The 26,014-nt window shown below is 37.4% G+C and overlaps 1 protein-coding gene across 7 annotated transcripts in view; it reads left to right on the top strand.

Annotated features, from left to right (window-relative positions):
* The window catches only part of LOC142336213 (uncharacterized), an 87,894-nt gene that overhangs the window by 31,825 nt on the left and 30,055 nt on the right, over positions 1-26,014 (top strand). For all 7 annotated transcript variants that reach the window (XM_075384878.1, XM_075384876.1, XM_075384875.1 and 4 more), the window contains exons 3-4: positions 12,559-12,791; positions 17,271-17,944. In XM_075384878.1, the coding sequence (XP_075240993.1) occupies positions 12,559-12,791; positions 17,271-17,944 (907 nt within the window). The remainder of the gene's footprint in view (positions 1-12,558; positions 12,792-17,270; positions 17,945-26,014) is intronic.

Here is a 26,014-nt window from a genome sequence, read left to right as displayed (position 1 = left end):
GGCAAAAATTGGTTTTGAACTTTTTTACTTTGAAATTGAAAATTTTTGTTTTTCATTTTGCATTTTTTGGTTTTTTTCTATATGATTTATTTACTAAGAATGCTAGAAAACTAGAAGTTGCAGAGTCAAATCTTATCATGGAAAAAATACCCTCTCTTTCTCTGTCGGTTGGAGTTTCTTTCCTTCACGTTAACGTTTCCTTTCTCGTTCCCGTTTTATCTCTCTTTCTCTCGCACTCTATCTCTCCCTCTCTCTTTTTGTTGATGCCGCCCTTTAGCTGCTGTTATGTGGCCTAATGTCATCATCTCAGATCCTCATTAACAATGAGTTATAGTAAAAATGTTTTTTTTAATCATAAATGACCTAAAAGATTTTTTAGAAAATCATTTTTAACTGCTCTCAAAAGCAATTTGCTCCAAATATATTAATCTTGTTTGACTCTTTTAGGCAATTTTTTGCTTGGCCGATTTTTCGTCGGCCCCATTTGACTTTCGTCTTCAGAAACAGGACAAAGATGCAGCGCCCAGTTTGCTTAAAGATCCATTAGAGCCGTTCAGCTCACTATTCTTCAAGTTTATGATCAACAGAAATTGTTTTGGAGACTTATATCCATGGTGTGAACGGTGGTTCTTAGAAATTGATCCCACACCCCCACCCAAGCATTCCCCGTAATCCAGTTTTGCACTCCCGCTGCGGCGCACCCCATTACGCTCACCTTACACCCCTTCAATTAATCTAAAGCTAGCCTCACTAAACAGTCGCTAGCTACTGACGAAGCTAACCGCTCGCCCGTCGTTTGAGAGCAACTCGCCCAACGTCAGTCGGTTAGGTTTCTTGATTTTGAAAGTCGTCGAATTAAGTTGGTCTTTATAATTAACGAACTTGCTATTGCTATAGAAAACTTTATAGAAACGATTTTCTTCCTGCCTCCAGAATCATACAGAACGCTCTCTTCAAGTGATAAAAAATCTTACAAGTGGCTTTCTAAGTTCTTGCACGGTATTTTGTGGTAAACTGGAGAATATCTTTACTTCTATTTGCAACAAATCATAGACATCATTCTCAGATTTCCATTTGAAACCAGAAAGACAGTCTCAGAGGTTCTCTGATTCGAGGTTACCTCGTTAAGAAGTTGTATATTTCACACAAATTTTTAAAATACATTTTTTACAACTGTTTCTCTGAACAAATTGGTGTTCCCCAAATTTGATTACGCAAAACATTTTGGTTTTCTCTTCTCTCTTGCACATTTGGGTATGCTCTTCTCCATTTCAAATTATGAAAAAAAAACTAATTTCCACCTCTGACAAGTTGTTCATGGCTGTTGTGGCATCTTGTAGGAAAACTCATCTCATATTCAAAACGTGACTACCTGGTACATTTTCAACAGCGTTTCGAACTTTTTTTAGCACAATCAGCCAAAACTTCAGTCATTAGAGAAGAAACTGATCATACAGTTTAAGGAAATTTTGGGTTTTGAACTCATTTTGGAGTTGGGAAACTCTGTGCTTGTCTTCGAAGACCCACTTGAAGAAGTTTTCAAAGAAAAACAATTTCCAAAATTCGCAGCTGCGGGATGACGCAGAAAAATCAGCGTAATTTACTTGAAACACAATTTGTTTCCACAGAGGTAGTGATATAGAACAACAGACTAGAACAAAACAATCATCACTTTGTTCAAATCAACACTTAGTGCACAACAAGTTGGTTTTTAATGGTCGACAACTGGAAAACACGCGACTTTTGAAAAGGGGAATGAGTCAGCAATCAGAAAGCAGATTGGCTATTTTTTAGTTGACTTGGATCTAAAAACATCTGACGTCCTAGGTTATTGTTCGAATTTTCTTCCTGCAGGATCATTATTGATTTGTCTTCCCTCATTTAAATCTGTTATCACAAAATTAAACCCATGAGAGAGAAAAAATTATGTATGCTGAAACTGATGCTAAATACAACAGATACAAAAAAAAACAAATAACCGACATAATTCCAAATATTTTTTTCAAGTTCCTTTCCGAGTAATTTTTCAATATTGTAAATTGCAACGGTCCCTTTAATGAAACTAAAATAGGAGGGCCGCAGAAACTTTTTTTAAAAAAGGATTTTATAATCAAACTAGTTTGAAACAAAAGAGGCGAGTTTTAGTCTCAGAAAACGAATTGGTCAGAGTTTCTGGTTTCTATTTATATCGTTACTTGACAAAAGCATAATGCATAAGGAGGACTTCTTTTTGATTCCCAAACGATTGTATCATACCAGACCGTTAAACGTGAAATTTTGCACAACACTCTTTATGAACAGAAAGCAGCTTATTTAACACGTCTTAAAACAAACGAGTCTGAAAACACCCTGAAAGAACAAAAGAATGTCACTGTGTGTAGCGTCGAGGAAAAGAATGAGAAACCAGAAGAAAAAAGTCGGAACAAGCCAACGATTACAGAAAGATTGGAACAATAGTGAAAAAAATATTGTTCTGGGTATATAATATCCAAATTCGTGAAAATTAACTTTGAAAACTATTCCAAAATGTTGAAAGCTCTCGACGTATCGCCTCATTTAGCTGCAAACACAAGCCAATCGCTTCTTGGAAGCGTCGTCGGCAGGTAGACAAGAGTTGTTCCCAAGTCGAGAACAAGCCATCAGCAGTGGCTCAAAATCAACCACAAAAAAGAGGTGAGTCATAAAATATGTTTTTTTTCCTGAAGTAGAAAACGACCAGTTTTATTCAAAAGGACCAGCTTCATATGGAAGCGCAAAACGATTACATACTCAGAGCAAGCTCTGTTCCCGCAAATTGCAGTCCTAATGGGACACATAGCCGTCTCTCACTAAATGACGTTCAGTTCGCATAAAAAACGCATTTTTATACCGTTCAGTTCAAATAAAGTTTCCCGGGCTTAAAGGTTTTTTTGAAAGATATAATTAAACTTTGCTCACTGAATTAGGCCCCGTCGACAATCTAGCAAAACTTAACCGTACAATAAAATTTCTCATGGTAGCAGTTCATTTAAACATGAAGAGCAGTTCATGATTTAAACATGGTAGCAGTTCATTTAAACATGAAGACAAAGCATGCGACAGAAACAACTAAAAAATTTCACAGAGTTGTTCAAATACCTAAAAGCGCAAAAAAGTATGGGCTGACGATAGTGCAATATTTTTCAGAGCATCCAAACAACTGTGCAACGTAAATGGACTTCATTTATATAGTACTCTCTCACAAAAAACTCATCTTTTGCAGAGAGGAATATTAGATCGGTGAAGGCGATAATTCATCATTATCTAGAGGAAAAATGGACTCAATCCTACATTGACTAATTAGACCAATTTGAGTCAATAGGGTAAATAAATTGCACAAGTCAGAATTTAAAAAAGGGATCTGCCACGTCTATTGTCATTGATTGCACAACAGAGCTCAATTCAGAAGCCCTGTTTTTCCTCCGGAGATTTTGTGAGAAAGTTAAAAATAGTTTATACTTGTAAGAAAAGTTACGGGCAATCGTTCACAGATAAAGATTTTGAAAAAAAACGGGGATACCAGCATTACACCCACCAGCATACCCTTTAGCTCACGCTGACAACAAATTCATTCGAGTAAGTTTTTGTCAACAAAAACTAGAAGTTTTCAATGTGCTCTGGATAAAACTGTCCAACAAACGGTTTGAAGATGAAATTAGAGTTCACGTTGTTTCACCCACTTCAATGGGAATATTTAAGTCTAACACACTTGCATTATTTTGGAATTTTTTCAATGACAAAATTCAACGTTCAGGTGATTGGTGAGTAGCAAATACGAGTTGGTTGTATGCCAGGAACATCTGATACGGTGGCACAACTTCTTGCTACAGTTAAGTGCACAGTTGGGTTGCCCCGTTTTTCTTTCAGAGAGCTCTTGCAAATACGAAGTTTGGTTTGGCAGGTATCGGAGAATTACATTTCCCACAGAGGAAATTCCGTGCATCATTGGCTTTAAGCTTTGATTAAGCATCGTTGGCAGACCGTAACTGAAAACATATTAGGTATAAAGTGAATCCAATTTCAAACAGGCCTATGAAAAATGATGAACAGAAGCATATTGATGGGAGTTTCCAGCCAATCTTTGTGTTGAAAAGCATCCAATTTTTTATCTATACCAACATAATTGCATATCAATACGTCGGCGACACTAGGTTTTGCGAGTCATTGCTTCGAAACAACCTCTGAAAAACGGTAGTGTGAGTGAGTTTAAACCAACTCAAAGTATGGTTTTTACAAATATAGACTACAGGAAGCTGTCGACCCACACAATTCAATCCATTTCAACTGAAAATTGAACAGCATCAGGACAGGTAGCACCTTTTTGGAAACTGAAGAATTCCAACACTTCAATTAAAAAAGTTTTCCCCATAAAATTGTTTTTTTACTATTTTAGTCAAACAACGCCTTTACTTCTTTTCTCTGGACAGTATCGTCAAAGAGGAAGAGGTGCTCTAGCTGCTGGAATTGGACGTGTAGCTCTGTTTTTAGCAGGTCGTTTCATTTTGCTTATCAGGCAAAGCGTTTCGGAAAGAGCTCTTGCGGCAAAGTGTTCCAAAAATTTTTGGTGTAGACTGCACCAAAAATTCTTCTAAGCAGGCAATTAAGTACACAATCTCAAAAATTTTTGAAAAAAGACAGGATCTCAACGAATCGTTTCACGTCGGAGGAATTCAATATGAAGCAAGCCACAGAAAGGATTTAACAAACGTAAAGAGACCATTTCAACGCTTACAGCTCGAAAAAAAAACTTTTCATTTTTTTGCCGAAGTGAAAGATGACCGCTAATTTTGTTGTCATCAGAAGCTTTTCACAGTTCGTTTGATTTTTTTGAAAAATCTTCTCTATTATTGACTTTTGATTGTAGATCTTGTCAAAATAAGGGAGCCATATACAGTTCGAATAGACGCATGTTAGAATTTGATGTCGCTGGTGACCGAAATGATTTTATTGGTTTACAAAAGAATTTTCTCGATGATAAATACAAAATTGTCCAGTCCCCGGAAGCTGATTTGAATTTTGACGCAGGTGCCACCGCTGACACAAACAACAAAAACAGATTCTCCATAATGTTGCAAAAATGTGATGCATGCACTGTTCTCTGATTGTACAGTGTCTGCTACTGGACTGAAAATTTAAAACGCTAAAAGAAACTAAACGCAAAAAACTATGCGCTAATGGAAACTATCGCAATTTCATTGAGACCAAGTTCTCACATAATAAAGATGCGAAAAACACGTGGCTGGCCTGTCAGGGCTACTCCTATGAGGTAAACCCGGGACGTTTGTCAACTGGAGAAGAGTGCAGATGAAAACTTATGGTGAGGGGATCACATGAATTGCCCTTCTGTGTCAAAGTTCTGTGTCAAGTTTGTGACAGACGTCTTCTTAGTGGTATGAGACTTCGCAATGTTTTTAGACGACCAATTTATGGTTTTGTTATTATGTTTGATGATGCAGCGAAACACAAAGCAAACAATGTCGAAGCCAATTTGTTTGTGCGGAAGTGGACCCTTAATGACACTGTTGCGTCCAGTACTGAAAAAGAATGGCCAGTAGCCCGCCTCCTGTTTTTATCTTGAAACGCTAACAAAAGCGTTTTTGGCCTCAACAGGTCTTCACAGTTGGAAACAAGAAGATTTATTTGCGAGGGAGCCAATCCACCGGCTTGCAATCTGCTTAAATACAAACAAAGGTTTTCTTGGTAATAACTGGCAAAATCTAATTCCTTTTCAAAGATTCAACCTTGAAAAGAACAATGTAAATGGAAACGGGATGCCTATGGCAGATAACCCAGTATCTACGAACGATTACAAATGTTGTTACTTTAATACACAATCGGATTTAGCTTATATTCATATTGGACACAGAATAAGTTTTTCCAATTACCCAAACGATTTTTTTATGTTTTTGGTTTGACCAGCACCCAACAAGCATCCCACGACTTTTTCCCCCTGAGCTATCAAACTGTTCAATCTCCATAGATTTTAGATTTTCTGTTGCCTTACCAAGCAATATAGAGATTATAATAATTGATGAAAAGGCTGACAAAATTTATTTTGATAGCGCAAGAAGAAACAAAACTGCTTCCTAATAGTTAATGCAGCAACTGCAGATAAATTTGGCACTCATTGTTTACTGTGGTCTCTAACGGAGAATCAATTGTTCTTTGCCGACCCTATGGGACAATCTATAATGTTGTCCAGAGCTGTCTACCAAAGAATCATTTCTTTAAGGGAAAGTGTGAAAGTTTATCAGTTGCTGAAGGATCAACTAGTTCAAAGTAATTACTCAACACTTTGTGGACTTTCTTGTATCTAAATTTCGCATCAAATTTTTAACTTACAAAAGGTTGTAAAACTGAATGATGTTCAAGTAAATTGATTTGCTTTTCATATTTTGCGTTAACATTATTACAGGTCTCACTGTGTGAAACAAAAGGATGTTTTTGCCAGGAAGCCAATCCGGCGACCTGCAATCTGCGTAAAAACAAACCACAATTTTTTGGTAACCAGCGGCAAAATCCAGTTGGTTTTCAGAAATCGATCGTTGAGAAGATCTATGTATATGGAAATGGGATGCTTGTGGCAGATAGACCAATATCTATGAACCCCTTACGAACGTCTCTACTTTATTACAAAATTGGATCTAGCTTATATTTATATTGGACACGGAATAAGTTCGTCCGATTAACCAAACGATTTTTATGTTTTTTGGTTTGACAAGCACCCGACAGGCATCCCACGACTTTTTCACCCTGAGCTGACAAACTTCAATCTCCATAGAGTTGAGATTTTCTTTTGCAATGCCAAACAATATAGAGATTATAAAAATAGGTGAATAGATAGTGTTACTTTGCTGATAGCGCAAGAAGAAACACAACCCATTCCTAATAGTTAACGCAACAACTGCAGATAAATCTGGCACTCATTGTTTACTGTGGTCTCTAACGGAGACTCAGTTGTTCTTTGCCGACCTTATGGGACAATCTATAATGTTGTCCGGAGATGTCTACCAAAGAATCATTTCTTTAAAGAAAGTGTGAAATTTTATCAGTTGCTGAGGGATCAACTAATTCACAGCAAAAATCCAACACGTTGTGGACTTTATTGTGATTTTAATTCTCACGTTTTTTTAACAAGATATTGTAAAACTGAGTGATGTTCAATTATTTTGCTTTGATTTTCATGAGCTGCCTGAACACTATTAAATTGATTTAATTTTTTTTTCCAAATTTATGTTATACCTCATAAACAAGGCGAAAACCCATCAAATCAGTATCAAAATTCAATATTCCGAATCCACTGACAAAAATATCCATGATTTGATAGAAAGCACCAGACTGAGGGCGAGACAAGATTGTTTCAACTCTTTGTATTGTTATGCTAGTAACAAAGTCTGTTTGAGCTTTTTTCGCTGAAGGAAGAGTGTTGCGAATAGTCTTTTATGCACCTACTGGAAGCTAGCCGTACGTTTCTTATTCAAATTCACCTCTTTTGATGAGATTTATTTTCATTTGCTGCTGGCAGCAGCTGGCAGTCGTTTGCGTGTGGTCTTTGATTGATATTTTTCACATTAGCTGTGGAACTCAACTGCTAGTTCGAGCTTTGAGAACACGTCTCTATTGGTCATCAAATTTGCTGCAGTCAACAACAAGAATTTAGTAGCTGTAAAAAACAAGGCAATGGAAAAATGTGGTTTCGTTTCAAAATTTCGTTTTTGAAAGTTGTTCTGTCAACCAAAGATTATATTCAGAAAACTACAAAATTTGGATTCGAAATGGGCACACACTGGGCAAATGTTTTTATTGGAACAGGTAGATCTTTCTTCAGCAGTTTGAAATTTGAACATTTCAGAAATTGTTTAATGGAATTTGGTGGGTATTCGTACATTGCCTCAACCATTTCTGCTGTTGGTGTTGGTCTCATTTATTGCCTCTGATTTTTTGCACGCGGGATTTTTTTGCTGTAGGTGCTTCTGTTGATTTCTTTTCAGTGACCGCGGCACAAATATTGCCCGACTTTTTAATCAGGTTTGTGAATTCTGCAACAGTTAGCGAAGTTCGCTTCTAAAATTTATAGTCACTTGATCAATTTTAGAAATTCATATGTTACCGGTCTTTCATATGTCTTCAAAGTTGCTTCGATTAAACGCTTATCAGTTTTGGAAATGTCAAAGTAACAATTTCCGAATACTGTGTAATTAGTGGAAGTAAAAGGTGTGGCGCAACTTGATTTTATCGCTTTCAAAAAAAATTGTGAACGCTCCAACTCAAGGATTTCGGGAAGCTTGGATTAAACAAGTGCCATCAAACAACTAATGATTAGCGAATACATGCACAAGTACACATATGGCGTACTTAAGTCTGTTGATTACAAAGACTCTAGCAAAAAAATGTAGAATATTTGCTAAAGTAACTATAAACACCAGAAGTTAAGAGCAGATGTGACCTCAGATAAGAAATTGCACGTTGAACAAAAATAACAGTTAGATGAAGCCAGATCCAACCATAGACAAAAATCTTTAGCACAGTGATGGTAAAAGTGTTTTTGACTGAAAATTAAAAAAGGACGAGACCGCAGATAAGACACAACACATTGGACAAAATGTAAAGGTATATGACACCAGATGTGACCCTAGATTACAAAAATTTGCCACACTGCAGTTGAGATTTTTTGTGTTGTTTAGTGATTAAACGTTGGAAACAGTTGTTACACCAGACTATGTGTAAATTTCAAACCAGCTTCTGAAACCCTGGCCTATAATTTGTGGCCGTTGTTATTTAACTTGAGCCAAATTCTAGCTAATTGCAGTAACCCGTTTTAAAATTGTTTCAACCACTTTCTTCTATGTTAGAGTCAGATTTGTCTGGCGAAAGAAATTCGGTTTATCAAGCCGTTCATGGAAATGTTGTTGTTCTAACTCAACAGCGAAGACAAGACAAAGGGTGGAATTCTTAATTTCACTGTCTTCATTCAAAGCTTCTTATAAATGCGATTGCCGCGCTACTTGACAAAACTGACTCGTAAGAATATAGCATTATTACCTCAAGACGCCACTCGCCTGAAAAAGTAATGCTAAGAGTTTAGGATTGTGATACCGACACATTACCAGAGGAAACCAGATGAGTTCTCCAACGCTAGCTCTGTGACTGCGTAACCGTGCTCGAAAAACAACGCATAGCCTATCAGTCTTGCGATGACTTAGCCATCTTTTGAAATTTGAATCAATTTGTCACCGTGTTCACCCAAAAATGAGGCTGCGCACTCTAGTCTACCTACAATGCCAGCATTTGACGCAATTCCAACTGTTACGCCGGCACCTAGCCCATCTCTCTTTGTAGAAATTTATTGCAACAACCCTCCAAACAATTTCAACAATTTTGACGAGAGGGTTCTGTCCGGAACAAATTTTCAAACACCGAAACGAGAGGCTGTAAACATCAATTTTCAAACACCTAACTGTTCAACGATTCCAAATGTTAGCGCTGCAACCAAATTACGAAGAGCGGAAATTTGTTTGATAGAGTCAGTTGTTTAGTTTGACTAAAAACTTGAAACTTTACTTTGATAAAAAAAACAATTGTTTTGTATTTTCGGTTGTGAATTTGCATGGTTTGTAATATATATATTTTTTGATATATGTTTTGTTTTTATTCCAATGAACAAGAAAGAGACAGACAAAACTATAAGTGAAGTAACTGACCAAGTTCCGACTTTTTCAGGAGAAAATTGCCTTGGTTTTTGTGACGCAATCACATAAGCTCTTTTCCTAACAGGCATACATGAACTGAAACCACTTTTATTTTTGTAATGTTAATTTCATAGCTAGCCATCCCATTCAACAAAACTAGTTAAAACTTGCATATTCAACATAAAAATTGGCGAAAATAATTGTTTTACGTAGAAGGTGCACGTTTTTTTACGCAATTGACCTGTTACCATTATATCCAATCTGTAGCAGCAAGTGATCTACAAAATCAATTCATAAGTTGAAGAAGTTTTCAAAAAATAGTAATCCACCAAAGAAAATTCTAGAAGTTTTAAATTTCTGATCTCTATTAGCTCATTAAAAACAGGTTTTTACATGCATTTATAATAGACGATTAGACATTTATAATAGACGAATAGTTGACGAGAGGGTTCTGTCCGGAACAAATTTTCAAACACCGATACGAGAGACTGTAAACATCAATTTTCAAACATCTAACTGTTCAGAGATTCCAAATGTTAGCGCTGCAACCAAATTACGAAGAGCGGAAATTTGTTTGATGGAGTCAGTTGTTTAGTTTGACTAAAAACTTGAAACTTTACTTTGATAAAAAACATTTGTTTTGTATTTTCGGTTGTGAATTTGCATGGTTTGTAATATATATATATATATATATATATTTTGATATATCTTTTGTTTTTATTCCAATGAACAAGAAAGAGACAGACAAAACTATAAGTGAAGTAACTGACCAAGTTCCGACTTTTTCAGGAGAAAATTGCCTTGGTTTTTGTGACGCAATCACATAAGCTCTTTTCCTAACAGGCATACATGAACTGAAACCACTTTTATTTTTGTAATGTTAATTTCATAGCTAGCCATCCCATTCAACAAAACTAATAAACAGTAAAACAAAATAATTGTTTTACGTAGAAGGTGCACGTTTTTTTACGCAATTGACCTGTTACCATTGTATCCAATCTGTAGCAGCAAATGATCTGCAAAATCAATTCATAAGTTGAAGAAATTTTCAAAAAATAGTAATCCACCAAAAAAAATTCTAGAAGTTTTAAATTTCTGATCTCTATTAGCTCATTAAAAACAGGTTTTTACATGCATTTATAACATTTTTTTGTTAGTTCTCGATCAACGCGTTAAAACGAATAAGGTTTGTTTAAAATTATGGGTAAAAAGGAAAAAAAAATTATAGATAAGCTGTGACCTTTGACCTCAAAAAAGGGGATTTCAAATCTTGGGATGAAACCGATGGCACACGGAGACTTAGAGGAGTGCGTCCTACAAAACATCTCATCACGCTCATCAAATTTAGCTCAATCGCTGTGAACACAATTAGCGCATAATGAAATACTAATTAGTGCTTAATTAATTTAATTAATTACTAATTCAAGAAAAAAATCGAATTTTTAACGGTTTTGTAACTTTCACTTGTGCTTTGCATAACTGTTCATAAGCATCATCGTCCAAAAACTACTCCTTCGCCGGCTTTCAAAACATCTGGTGTTTATTGTCACATTAACCTCTGGCATTAATTATCATATGAAGTACCCTGAGGAAAGATGTTAGACCGCTTTGTTTCTGCAGATATTGGACCCAGATTACAAATTTCTCCCATAAAAGCCGTCGTCAAGAAAGGTTCAAGAAAAAAGACATATGTAACTGTCGTGCATTTCTCATTGAATGACATTGATTAAGGAGGAATGACGAAAAAAAATTTTTTTTCTGTTTGTTTTAGAGCAGTTTTTATAGTCCAGTTCACTGTTTCTTGGATTGGGGAGCTTTTGTTGCTCATAACACTTAACAGCGTACGACACCTCCCGTTTCAGAAAAAGCTCAAAGTTGCACTTTACGAAAGCTGAAAAAAATGTCAATTCAATTAAATTTTTTGGAAATGCAATTTTGGGCTTTTTCTGAGCGCGTTTTTTTAAGTGATGATTTAACAACAGCTCTCAAAACGGCCCCCTGATGTCATACGGTCACCTAGTTCTGAAATTGCGAGGAAATCATTGTTAATTGCTCTCAAATGAAGTTTGTAGCAATTATGTTAATTCTGTTGGTCTTCTTTATGCGATTTTTTGCTTGACCGATTTTTTGTTGGACCCATTTGATTTTTCGTCCTCAGAAACCGGATAAAGAGCTAGCGCCCAGTGGGCGTTAAGTTCTCTTAGAGCTTTTCAGCTCAACAGTCCCCCAATCCCGACCCCAGCACATTGTTAAGGCGCGAGGGACCCCTGCAGTCGCCTCCCACCGTTGCCCCCCCCCCCCACTTGCCCCACCCTCGCTGCGCTCACCTCACGCCCCTTCAATTAAGCGTCACTAAACCGTGGCTAGCTACCGAGGAGCCAACCGCTCGCCGTTCGTTTGAGAGCAATTCGCCCGACGTTAGTCAATTATGTTTGATATTGTTTTCGAGCATTGACTGTGCTCGCTCTCATGGTTTGAAAAAGCTTTCGAAGGCCAAAGTTTTTTAAGACGCTATTAAGTATAAGAAACTATTCTGCCAAAACTTTTGTCTGATGTAAAACGGCAATACAAAAGACTGCGAATATGTCAAAATTTAAATCTATTTTATTTCGGTGGCCCAGCTTAGTGGGCATATTACTTTGCTCCAGGCACACCTACTATTTTTTAACTTAGTAATGTGCTATATAACATAACACATAATTTGTCAATGGGCTGCTAGAAAGCAGTGAGTGCTTTCTTTGACAAGCGCACATTCTGGTGCACACATGTACCCGTTTTTACTACAGATGTTCTCAACTAGAGATTACTTTGAAAAGGGGGTTCTAAACTGAATTATTGTTGTTTTTTTCAGGAGTCAGCTAACTGGAGTGGTGTCTTCGTGTTTTATGGTTATTGCGTACCTCCTTCTCAGGTCTGCCCTAGAGTACATTCCAATGGCAGTGTTGGCAGCTATCATTGTGACAGCCCTGCGCAACCTATTCAAACAGTTCAAAGATATACCCCAGTTGTACAAGAGTTCTAAGCTCGAATTGGGTGTCTGGATTGTCACTTTCATCATGTCTTTCACATTCTCTTGTGAAATTGGTTAGAATATAATTCGCATCGTCTTACTCTTTCCGTCTAAGCAAAATACGAACTCATTTTTTTCCTACACGATTCGATGATTCAATTAAATACCTGTAATAATCACATTTTCATTTCTAGATGTTCAATAGCCATGAGGCAATATCTGATGCTATTATTGATCTTAATCTGATTCAAAATGAAGAGTATCATTTCATTTTCTTAGCGCATTATTCTTAATCCCACTCCAACTACAACTATCTTCCCCTTCCCGCTTATTTTTACCCCCCCCCCCCCCCTCTTCCTTCACTCATTGAAAAACCGTTTCGCAAGTATTCCTAGATTAAAATTAGGCAATACACTTCCATTAACTGCTATCGACTGACGACTAAAATTCGAAGCAATTATTGTAAACGCGTGTCTATATTTTATTTATGCAGAATATTTGCCTGACTGTTTTATCTGGGATGTTATTCGCTTTCCTCATTGATCCAATTATTGGTCCATGAAACTGGTTTAACTGATAAAACCCGAGAGCATTACCCGTACCGAACTCCAAGTGTTAATCAGTACTGGGCAATTGTAAATGCAAGTCTCCATATAATATAATTTGCTCGCTTTCTCGCTTGAAATTTGATTCTTTCAAGCGTATTAGAACAGCGCAAAAGACATACTTTCAACAGTCACGGTGGCGCAGTAAAAAGGACAAAGACCTACGGAGATGAAGAGCGTGGGTTCTATCCCCGTACGGAACTTTATTTTCGCACTTGTATTTAGACTTGCCAAGTCTGACAAGTCTTAAATGTGTTATGATCATAGCTCTGAATCAGTACTGATATCTAGACTTGAAATTAGACTTGCCCAGTACTGATATTGACTTGGCGTTAAGTACGGGTATGTAGTTGAGCAGCTTTCTTAAAGCTTTGCAAAACTCTAAGAATCACCGAAGCGGTTGTTGAGCAGATTACCCTGTGCATTATGAGAGAAAAAAACAACTTACAAAGAAAATGGCTGGCTCTTTCCGGCGCCAATTTTTACGTTCAATGGAGAAAACGCTTAAATTTTTTGAAAGTGGTTTCCAGAAAGGAATTAAAAGAACTAAAATGAGAACTAGCATCAAATAAGTGTGAAAAGTAGTTACATTCAGCTGTTGAGGCATTTCACAATTTTTTTTTAATTACTCTTGAACGAAGTTCATAGCAATTATTGTAAACGTGTGTTTCTTTTATATGCAAAATTTTTGCTTGACAATTTTGACTTTTCGAGTGACTTTTACGCCCTTGACTTTTTGCAATTCGAGTGATCTAAAATTCTCTCTCAATCACAATTTCAAACAGTTGAACGCAATTGGCGGCAATTTAATGCTAAAAGTCAAATGAAAAGTGCGCTGAAACTGGTGTCATTTTTTACTTAAATCTTAATAGTGGTATATGTTAACCTCTAATGTGGTTATTTGAAGCCCACTAATGAACTTCTTAGTCCCATTTAGACTCCCCCTCCTTCTCTCCCCCCGACTGAAGCAGGCTGCAATTGATTAGAGCTCCCACTAGTCGTTGGAAAGCAATTCTTCCGACGTTTAGTCGGTTATGTTTCACTTTGAAAGGAAACTGTCATAAGACAATTAAGATAAGCCTACCAAAAATTTGTACATTTTGCAAAAGTATAAATTTACTCTAGATTTAGCACTCTAGTACATAGATTCTTCATGTCTTTCGCCATTTTCATCATGTTTTTGACATTCTCTTGAGAAAATGGTTAGATCTTCCATAACCCTGAGGCAATATCTGAGGCTTGTATTGATCTGATCTAATTTCTCAAAAAAAGAGTATCCTTTCAGTTTTTAGCGCATTTTTCTCAATCCCACTCCAACTAGAACCATCATCACCTTCCCGCCTATTCTTATGCAGCACCTGAAACAAAGTAAATTCTTTAGTGAAATTAGAACACATCAAAAAGACAAAAATAAAAATTCCAGAAGCTATTATGCTCTTAGAATGGTAATTGAGAATAATGATTTATTTTAACTTTTGATTTCAGATACTAATTGAAAAATCATCACTCATTGTATTTTAGTTAATTTTATTTGCATTTTCTTTTCTCACATTAACAGTTAATTTCCAAAGGTTGTCTAAAATTTACTAATATTGACAATTAACAAACTTGTTTGGCTCCCTCTCTTCTTCCTTGTTGATGGTTCTTGGAATAAACGAAATAACAGTTAACAACCATAACGCCGAAAACCACCCGCTTACAGTAGATAATATCACCGGACAGAACACGTCTCTAAAAATAGCTCCACAAAACCAAAAATGGAGAATCAATTGTACACACCTGATCCATGGATACAATATATAATGTCTCGGCAGCTACCAATTTGAATTCTTTCCTTTTGGGTTATGGTACATTGTTCTCATCACACAAAAAAACAATCTATCTCTAGGAGAGACAACGAAAAACGATTAAACAGAACTCATTTCCTGAGACTATAAAAGCATAACTGAGTTAATTTTAATTCTCAACCAGTTATAATATACACAATACAACAACCTCTTGAAACACAAAAAAGCAAGCAATGCAAATTACTGCTCAACAGATTTTATCTCTTGGTAGACATCTAAATTGGCAAAATAATCAGGCTATCACAAATGCTCCAACGCCATACTGATTACAGGCAGCTTCAACACCAAAACCCTCTCAGAAAATGAGAAGAAATAAGCAAACTATCTACATTTATTCAGGCTGCTCGGTTCCGGGGCAACAATCGTTCAGACCAATTGATGGGACAGACCCAGAATATACCACAGAAGACTTTGTAAACGCTGTAACAGCAATTACAGTCATGGCAGCAGGACCGGAATAAATCGATTCACTTTTTCCACAAAGCGTTGATTTTGAAATGCAATGCTATGATCTAAACAGCAATGTTTAGCCCCGCACAACATTAATATTCTCATGTGCCACTGGAAACAAAAAAGAATTGGCAAGCCTTTGGTAGAGAAATTCAGAAAACCTTTGATGACCGAAAATCACCAACTCAAGCTCAATAACTCTCAGAAAACATTACGCGCTTCAACAGATCATATTGAGGCTTTAATATTAAGAATAGAACATGGTAGATTTCATCGTTAAGATAGAAGTTCTTTTTCAGTGTTTTTCGGAGTCCGTTATTCTGTTAACTTTAGGTAAGTCTTCTTCGCGCGCAAAAATGTGTAGCCGTAGCTATACATACCTTAGGGCTGTGGAGAGAGTCCAATTTGGGTCCACCAAAGTTCGGTGGCAACAAAACTATACTTCTTTCCGATCATATTTTTGTAGAGGGAATAGACAGAAAAAAACAAGGGTCACTCGATAGATAAGAATTTTATTAAAAACCTCACAATTATTTTTTTTTAGCGATTAAAAGATTTCTGGTGAGCTGTTTTCTCCATTTTCACCTTAGATAACTAAACATTGGCTCGCATCCGCTCAATTCGGCTCTATTTATTAAATTAATCGATCAAGGGTTGCTGTGATACTGAAAACTGCAAATTTTGTTTTGTTTTTCACTGATTGATAAAACGCAAAAGAAAACCGTTATGAATTACTCTGAAACGAAGTTTGTAGCAATTATATTAGTCCTGTGCTCTTATGTGATTTTTCGCTTACCGATACCGATTTTTCTTCTGACTCTTTTAACCTTTTGTCTTCGAAAACAGGATAAACAGCTAAGGCCCGCAGTGCAATAAGTGGCCGAGCAGCTCTTTTAGAGCCTTTGCCCTACTAGTCTCTAAGAGTGCAATTCGCCGAAATTGTTTTTAGGAGACCATTTTATGGTGTGAAGGGCAGGGCGGTTCTTGGTCTTAAAAGTTTGACTGTGTCACGCATTGAGCCCCTTTTGTCACCACCCCCGCCCCGCTTACTTATTCTCCGAGTCGCGGATTTGGGCGAATTATTGTAAGAAATGAGGTGAATGCGGTAAAAAACAATAATTCACCGCATTTCTTACAAGAATTTTGCGCGAAATGCACCGCATTTCTTACAAAAATTCACCGCATTCGTTCACCATAACGTTTGTTACATCTAGTTTAATTCACAAGAGATATCATCGAAGTCAGTGACGGATTGCGCAGTGGAGTAAGAAGTTGTAAACATCCAGGAGGTTCGCACCCGTGTATGCGTTCCGTTGAATACGGTGAAAATAAACAATTCACCGCGATTCACCGCAAAAAGATGTCAGAAATACGCGGCGAAAAAAATGTTTTCTCCGCATTTCACCACATTTCTTACGAAAATTCACTGCCAAACCTCGACCCGGGTCCTCCTCAACGCGCTCCCCCGTCCTCCCAATTCTAACCCCCTCCCTCAAACACTTGATCCCCTCTCATCTCACCCCTCCTCCCCCAATAATTGCATCCCTAAGCCCCAGCTGGATAATACCGACGCAAACCGCTCGCCGGTCGTTTGAGAGCAATTGGCCCGACCTTAGTCGGTTATGGTTAATGATTTTAACAAATAATTTAGGTTTACTCGTTGGCTTTGGTGCTTCAATCTTTCGCCATCTATACCTACAAAACCAAGCTACAGTTTCTCTGCTGCACAACGCTCACTCTGCTGATGATCTCTTAGTCGAAAAAGAGCAACTGCCCGCAGACATCAACTTCTCTCAGGAACCAAACACCAGTACAGCTCTCAACTGTAACGGAATATTACATTCCACCGCTAATATGGCTTCATTCTGCGCCTTACGTGTGACAGGTCCAGTTAACTCAATTACAGTCGAATACGTAACTACTGCTATTACGTCATACACGAAGAAAAATTACCCGAGCTTATTGTTTTCGTCATCGGAGAACTCGTCCAGAAGTAAAACCAAGGGCCCCAAAGTGGATAGTAAAACAGGCAAGAAGTTTGGACTCTGTTCGAAGCTGGGCACGAAAAGCCCAAAAGCCTATGATAAGCTTTCCGACGAGGGCTCAATGGAACTCATTCCTAACGGAAATGGACATTCGAGTCACGAACAAGACGGAGAAATCAAATCGGCGGACCAAAACGGAAATGACGTCACAGTTTCGTTGGACATTGTGACAAGTTGTCGGAGAGAGGAAATGATAGAAGATGAGGATGATGAACTGTTCTTCATATTGGACATCAACCATGTAGCCTACTTTGACTTCATTGGCATCAAAGTGTTTCAAGTTCGTATTTTTTAACTCTACTGTACATAGTTCTCCACTCTTTGGAGTTAAGGTTCGATTTAAGATCGACCTAAAGTCTGATCATATCCATCATCGGTCTAGCACTGTCTTTTCATACCCGATATCGGTCGACCACGGTTTTTTCATAAGTCGACCTCTCAACTGGGGTTCTTCCCGGGGTGAGGTGACCGAAATATTGTTCGACAATTATTGTCTAAGGTGTACCCTCTACTTTTTCAGAAGTTATTTGCACCGCCGGGACTTGCGCGATATTTTGAATCATAAGCCCACTAATTCGGATAATAACCCCGATAGTTCGAGTCACAAAGCCTACAATGTCAGATGTAGTAATTCAATTCATAGTTTGACTAATTCGGCCTCATTGACCACCTGTATCAAATCATGAGCCCACTTTTTTGAACCATTAAATGGTTTCTCATAGCTGCGAAGCTGCAGGCTGAGAGGAGTTATATTGCGGTGTTTGTGGTTCTTTTACAATCCAAAGGTATGGATTGTATTGCCCGGGTGGAGAAATTTTCCGAAAATTATGTAAAAAATGCGCTGAAATACGCTGATTTTTCGAAAAGTACCCGGCGCAAAAACTACCCGGAAGTTCACACTCCTCCCTAGGCCCTCAATTCAATTGAATAAGTACTTGAGTTTTTTAGCGCGAAATTTGACGTTTCAACTACTTTTTTCGTAGACCAGCTAAGTCAAAAATTTTTCACTTTTAGACTATATTTGGATGTTAACACTCCCCTCTAAGCCCTCAATTCATTTGAAGTCCTTGAGTAGGTTGAAAAACAATTTATGAAGCACTATATTGAGGTTTTGAGCGCCGAATTTGACAAAGTATTAGCTACTTTTTGCCTACAACAGCTAGGTCAAAAATTCGTTCTCTTTCAGACTCTATTCGGATGTTCACACTCATTGCTAGGCCCTCAATTCATTTAGGTCCATTAAATGTGTTTCAAGACTTCTATGTTTTTTTTGTCATCTGACGCCCTTTTTACGACTCGAAGAGGAGTATTGAGATTCTACAGGTTTTTACGACTCGAAGAGCAGTTATGAGATTCTACAGGTTTTCTTAGCAGAAAGCAAGTTTGTTCATGACTTGAATTTTGACTTCTTTCCGTTCGAGCATTTACCTCCGTTTTTGATTGTTGACTTCTGTTTTTGAACATTGGACTTTAACAGTAGCTTCGTTTGTAATGTATAGTAATTAGGAACTGCTGGTAATGTTCAAGGTGAAGAGGTCATTTTGAGATTTTTTGTTCCTATATAATTCACCCCTAATTATCTAAACTAAACCACACAAACCCCCCACCACCTATCTACCCCCCCCCCCCCAAAATCTACATACCCCCCCCCACCGCACCCGCACCCCTCCAACTTACCTCCCACCTACCCCTAGCCCCTCCCTTCACCTAGCTACCCCCAACTACCCCAGCACTACCCACCTCCCCGACCTATCTACCCACCCAACCCACCTAGCTCCCCCTGCACCAAAAAAATTGTCGACATTTTTAAAACACTTTAATGTGGTTTGTGGGGCTACTTTTGTTTTTTTCTCTTATCTATTTTGATGTTCTGATTTCGGTAAGGTTAGGTTAGAGATTATAAAACACGACGCTTCGAGTCGTTTCCGGTATTCTACCGGCAATGCTTTGTTTCACATTTGTTCATTTATTAAAACTGTAAAAGTCACATTTTCTGAATGATTTCTTCGTCTCACTATTGGCGTTTCCGCGCTCGACGATATTTCTCACTCTCTTTGACCTTGACCGAAGTTTTTAATTCAATTGAGTGATTTGAACTCGATCATACGTGACTTACCTCCATAAAAATAATAACTTTTTCAATTTAAAATTTATGTTGAATTTTAACTAGTTTAAGATCAAAGGAAATCATGTGTTATCATGGTTACTAACAAAAAGGCTTCTGCGCAATGACTATTAGCAGATTTTATTAATTTGTCGGTAAACGTTTTTCAGATAGCTTTTTAAGCGGCGCCAATTACTTTTTCAACTTAATGTGCATCTGTTTCTATCTATATTATACGGCACGCAAGTCTTTTTGGCTGCTACTCCGGCAATCTGCTGTCTATTTTTTTTACCATATTATTACCTCAATTCTGTTTTTTTTTCTCTGAGAAAGATAGCTGAGATGCTTGAGCTGTTATTTAAAACAAGTAAAACTTTAAAGTGTCAAGCTTCTGACATAGGAACATTTTATTTCGCTTAGGTCTACAAAAATGGCCGCCACATTACGCGGCGAATAATTGAGTATTCACATTCTCGATTTTGTTGGACTTTTTCATGACTATCTGTCTTAAGATCATAGTTTTAAGTCTATGTGCAAACAAGTGATACCGGGCTAAAAAAGTTCAAATCCGCCTACAATTACTTTTTCTACCATAAATAACGTATCCAATTACCTGATTGAAAAAAAACCTAATTGGTTTACTTCAAGAATGTCCCTTCCGATGATAAATGTGGATTATTTAGGCATTAATGTTTAAGCTAACTACATACTCAAAATAACTTTGCTTCCACAAAACGCCAAATTTATTGAAATTTGCGTTTCCGGATATTGAACACGAGATGAAGATTTTGTTTCATCTGTTTTTTAAGGACTTCATGTCACAATTTCCTCGGTTACTATTTTCAATTGCTTTTGTGGAACATTTAGCTTGACTAAATTATAATGAGGCGAAAGAACGTCAAAAATTATTAAAAATTTCTTCGGATCTGAGTCGCACCATTTCACATGCTCTCGATTGTCGAATCTTAATTGTGCGGTTTTCCACTGATGTATAACGCTTGTCTTCATTTTTGCAAAAATCGAAAAGTTTCGGGCTGTTTTGCTTACATTTTTTTTCTTAGCATCTGATGACCAAAACTTAGCGTTCTGATCCGATCAAAACTTAGCGTACTGCCGCAGCATCCAATGAAAAAAAAGCGTTTCGGATTATTTCAATATTTTTTTAATGTGAAAGATTTTTATTACTTTGTTAATTGCTGAAATGGTTCAAATTTAAGTCTAAAATCCATTAACTTGGCTCGGCCCCTCACCTGTTCGTTATTTTCACCAACTGTTTTCCACTTTTTGTCAACTTTTTAAGTTCAACTTCCCTCTCATTGACTGAGTCGAGAAGAATCAATTAATAAATAAAGCCTTCTCTCATTGGCCGACATAATAGTTCAGTTCCAAAGTTGAAGCAATCATTCAGCGAGATTATCACTCAATTTATTCGGCTTCCAAAGATCTCCCCACTTTTTGGGCGATCTAATATGAATGTCGGGCGCTATTCTCCTCTTGTTGGGCGGTAAAGGATCAGGGTAGCTTCTGGTGAAATTACTAATTATTCTTCAAGAATGCGCGAACTTCGAAATGGGATTACTGCGTTTAGCATCTCGTACATCATTTACCAAGGTTTGATGCTCTCAGGATGGCAAAACAAAGTTTTGTGTTGATCCAGCTCTTAACTGTGGCCTAACGCTCTTAACTTTTTTCCCGATTTGACGACAATCTATCCTTTAGTCTTTTCAATGAAATTGTGCTTTCTCGGGCCATCAGGCCGCCAACGCTGATCACAAATGGAGTAAATGAGATATGTTTCTACTGAAGAGCTTCAAAATTTTTTTGCGCTAATCAAAAGTGCTGCTTCTTAATAAGTCTTCCGGGTTTCTTTCTCATTAGGATTTTACTTCAGTTTAAGCGACACGGATATCAAACGAGGCAATTTTTTGAGGACTCCATACTTGCCTGACTAATAGATCGACTCTTAGAGCTGGCTTATTCTATGAGTGTTTTCTGATGAATGGTTCTTTCTGGTGTACACCGTGCTAGCCAGTTTCCATAACACATCTTATATTTCATTATGCCTTGGCGTATAAAGGCCACCTTTTAAAGATGAGTGCATGCTGAATTCTCTCCTCAACCATCACGTTTGTTTCTATTCGGAGCTCATAGCGTGCCACGGCGTCAAAATACTTGTATTTTGACGGAAAAAATTTCTTTTTCAAAAATGTTTGCTGTCAGCTTTTATCAGTTACCACATTTGAAGTTTCTTTCCATCCGCTTTGTCTTAGATTTTTTTTTACTGTTCTGACCGTTCAAGCTGTAGCTAATATCGATCTTCTTTCCTTTTTCGCATAAAGTTTTTGGCTTTTGCTAAGAACGTATGATTTCTGTTCCTCAGTGTTTTCCGCAATTGCTTTCACAACTGACTTTACTATCGAATTTGATGACTCTTTGGAAACATTGAATTATTCTTTGGCTGTAGAAGCGGGGTTTCTTATTCTCAAAACACCGTTTTTTGGCGATAAACTAAACATCTTACGCATCTTGTCATGCATATTACGACATTTGTGACAGCTGATAGGAATGTGATTCTTAATGTGTTCTCTAAGGGATGTAAGAATTTTTCAAAAACCTGGTGGAACTATCATCAAAAAATTCCATTCTGTTTGGGTTGGTTTTGTGAAAAGTGGAAAAGCTTCACGAGTCAACGTTAGTCAGGAGCTTTAAACAAAACGTGAACGGTTTCTTGCCAGTTCTCAATACTTTGTTGAAAAAAGTCTTCCAAACTGTTATGACGGCCAATAAAGAACCTATGTACCGTTTTTATTTAGCAAGTTTTTAACCAAAATTATCAGAACAGTGTTGACCTTCCGCAAAGTTGTTTTGGTTGACAATGAGGTAACTCTTTCTAGGCTCTAAAGAATAGCAAAAACTTGGCCAATTTCGATTATTTTTACAAGCCATTTCTTTAGGTTTTCAACATTAGTGAAAGCAGCAGCCTCATCTGAAATATCTGAGACTGTGAATGTGTGTTTTCTTACTACGTAAATTTTTATCAAGGCAACACCATAAAACAATATGGAAAGTGGATCCTCTTAGGTTGTGCCTTCCTCACTGTACATGATAGCATCTGTGTTGCTGAGCACTTGCTTAGATATTTCTTAGTAATTGTTGTATAAAAAGGTGGAGGTTTGTGACCAGTGTTTTCTGGCGTCTAAAAGAGCAACATTGCAATTGATTGAACCGAAAGCCTTTTGTGCGTCAAGTAACTGCAGTCCAAAACCTTTATTTATTTTTCTGCAAATAGTAAGTGCACGTTCACAGGTACAGACCCTTCGATTCCTTTCCCAGTAAGCTTCTCAATTTCTCTCCACTGCCTATTTGTTAGACCCGTGGATTTTTGTCCGAGGCAACTTCGTTTTGACCTCTCGCATCGAAAACCAATGAGAGTATCAAACAAATTTTTAGTATTCAATCCCGATGTTTCTCAGCTATCAAAAATTTTTGCCTGTTTCTTTATCGTGACGCTGGTAACATTTAGTTTCTCTAGTGGCGGTGACTTATTCAAATTCAACGTTCCGTGATAAGGAAGTGTATGCATTGGGTGCTTTTCTTGAAGAACATCGATAAATGAGCACTTTAACTGAACGTTTATCCACAAGAAACGCTACAGCCCCTTAACATTTCACTATCATAACATTTTAGCAAACGACCAAATATTATTCGACTCGTTAACTTCTTCATGATTGCCAATTGTTTGTTTGAGGGTTTGGTGCATCTTGTGTGATTAAATTGTCTGTTTAAACTGGTAGGTGAAATTTTCTACTGACCCATCGTGCAATCTGTTTTCAATCTTCACACTAACATCTCTTGAGTGTTTTAATTTTTTGTCTCTATGAAGAAATATTGCCGAGAGTACAACTAACGTTCCGATGGAAACGTTTCGATGGAAAATAATATCCTGCATTGGGCAAAGGGAAGCAGCTTCTTCTGATTAAATTTTTGATCTTTTCTATTTCTGCAGCCAATAAAATTCTATTCGTCGACTGTTGGAGCAAAGATCCATTTGATTATTGTTGGATCCGATCAAAACTTAGCGTACTGCCGCAGCATCCAATGAAAAAAAAAGCGTTTCGGGTTACTTCAATATTTTTTTTTATGTGAAATATTTTTATTACTTTGTTAATTGCTGAAATGGTTCAAATTTAAGTCTAAAATCCATTAACTTAGCTCGGCCCCTCACCTGTTCGTTATTTTCACGAACTGTTTTCCACTTTTTGTCAACTTTTTAAGTTCGACTTCCCTCTCATTGACTGAGTCGAGAAGAATCAATTAATAAATAAAGCCCTCTCTCATTGGCCGACATAATAGTTCAGTTCCAAAGTTGAAGCAATCATTCTGCGAGATTATCACTCAATTTATTCGGCTTCCAAAGATCTCCCCACTTTTTGGGCGATCTAATATGAATGTCGGGCGCTATTCTCCTCTTGTTGGGTGGTAAAGGATCAGGGTAGCTTCTGGTGAAATTACTAATCATTCTTCAAGAATGCGGGAACTTCGAAATGGGATTATTGCGTTTAGCATCTCGTCTCGTACATCATTTACAAAGGTTTGATGCTCTCAGGATGGCAAAACAAAGTTTTGTGTTGATCCAGCTCTTAACTGTGGCCTAACGCTCTTAACTTTTTTCCCGATTTGACGACAATCTATCCTTTAGTCTTTTCAATGAAATTGTGCTTTCTCGGGCCATCAGGCCGCCAACGCTGATCACAAATGGAGTAAATGAGATATGTTTCTACTGAAGAGCTTCAAAATTTTTTTGCGCTAATCAAAAGTGCTGCTTCTTAATAAGTCTTCCGGGTTTCTTTCTCATTAGGATTTTACTTCAGTTTAAGCGACACGGATATCAAACGAGGCAATTTTTTGAGGACTCCATACTTGCCTGACTAATAGATCGACTCTTAGAGCTGGCTTATTCTATGAGTGTTTTCTGATGAATGGTTCTTTCTGATGTACAGCCACGCCGTGCTAGCCAGTTTCCCTAGCACATCTTATATTTCATTATGCCTTGGCGTATAAAGGCCACCTTTTTAAGATGAGTGCATTGTGAATTCTCGCCTCAACCATCACATTTGTTTCTCTTCGGAGCTCATAGCGTGCCACGGCGTCAAAATACGCGTATTTTGACGGACAAATTTTTTTTTTCAAAAATGTTTGCTGTCAGCTTTTTTCAATTACCACATTTGAAGTTTCTTTCCATCCGCTTTGTCTTAGATTTTTTTTACTGTTCTGACCGTTCAAGTTGTAGCTGATATCGATCTTCTTTCATTTTTCGCATAAAGTTTTTGGCTTTTCCTAAGGACGTATGATTTCTGTTCCTCAAGGTTTTTCGCAATTGCTTTCACAACTGACTTTACTATCGAATTTGGTGACTCTTTGGAAACATCGAATTATTCTTTGGCTGTAGAAGCGGGGTTTTTTATTCTCAAACCACCACCACCGTTTTTTGGTGATAAACTAAACATCTTACGCATCTTTTCATGCATATTACCGACATTTGTGACAGCTGATAGGAATGTGATTCTTATTGTGTTCTCTAAGGGATGTAAGAATTTTTCAAAAACCTGGTGGAACAATCATTAAAAAATTCCATTCTGGTTGATTTTGTTTTGTGAAAGCTGGAAAAGCTTCACAAGTGAACGTTAGTCAGGAGCTTTAAACAAAACGTGAACGGTTTCTTGCGGGTTCTCAATACTTTGTTTTAAAAAGTCTTCCAAACTGTTATGGCGGCCAATAAAGCCCCTATGTACCGTTTTTATATAGCAAGTTTTTAACCAAAATTATCAGAACAGTGTTGACCTTCCCCTAAGTTTTTTTGGTTGACAATGAGGTAACTCTTTCTAGGCTCTAATGAATAGCGGAAATTTGGCCAATTTCGATTATTTTTTCAAGCCATTTCTTTCGGTTTTCAACATTAGTGAAAGCAGCAGCGTCATCTGAAATATCTGAGACTGTGAATGTGTGTTTTCTTACTACGTAAATTTTTATCAAGGCAACACCATAAAACAATATGGAAAGTGGATCCTCTTAAGTTGTGCCTTCCTCACTGTACATGATAGCATCTGTGTTGCTGAGCACTTGCTTAGATATTTCTTAGTAGTTGTTGTATAAAAACGTGGAAGTTTGTGGCCAGTGTTTTCTGGCGTCTAAAAGAGCAACATTGCAGTTGATTGAACCGAAAGCTTTTTGTGCGTCAAGTAACTG

The sequence above is a fragment of the Convolutriloba macropyga genome, chromosome 3 (genome assembly GCF_964194025.1).
Source record: "Convolutriloba macropyga chromosome 3, txConMacr16.3, whole genome shotgun sequence".
Lineage (NCBI taxonomy): Eukaryota > Metazoa > Xenacoelomorpha > Acoela > Convolutidae > Convolutriloba > Convolutriloba macropyga.
Note: the sequence above shows the minus strand (reverse complement) of the source record. Positions and strands in the feature narration are given on the sequence as shown.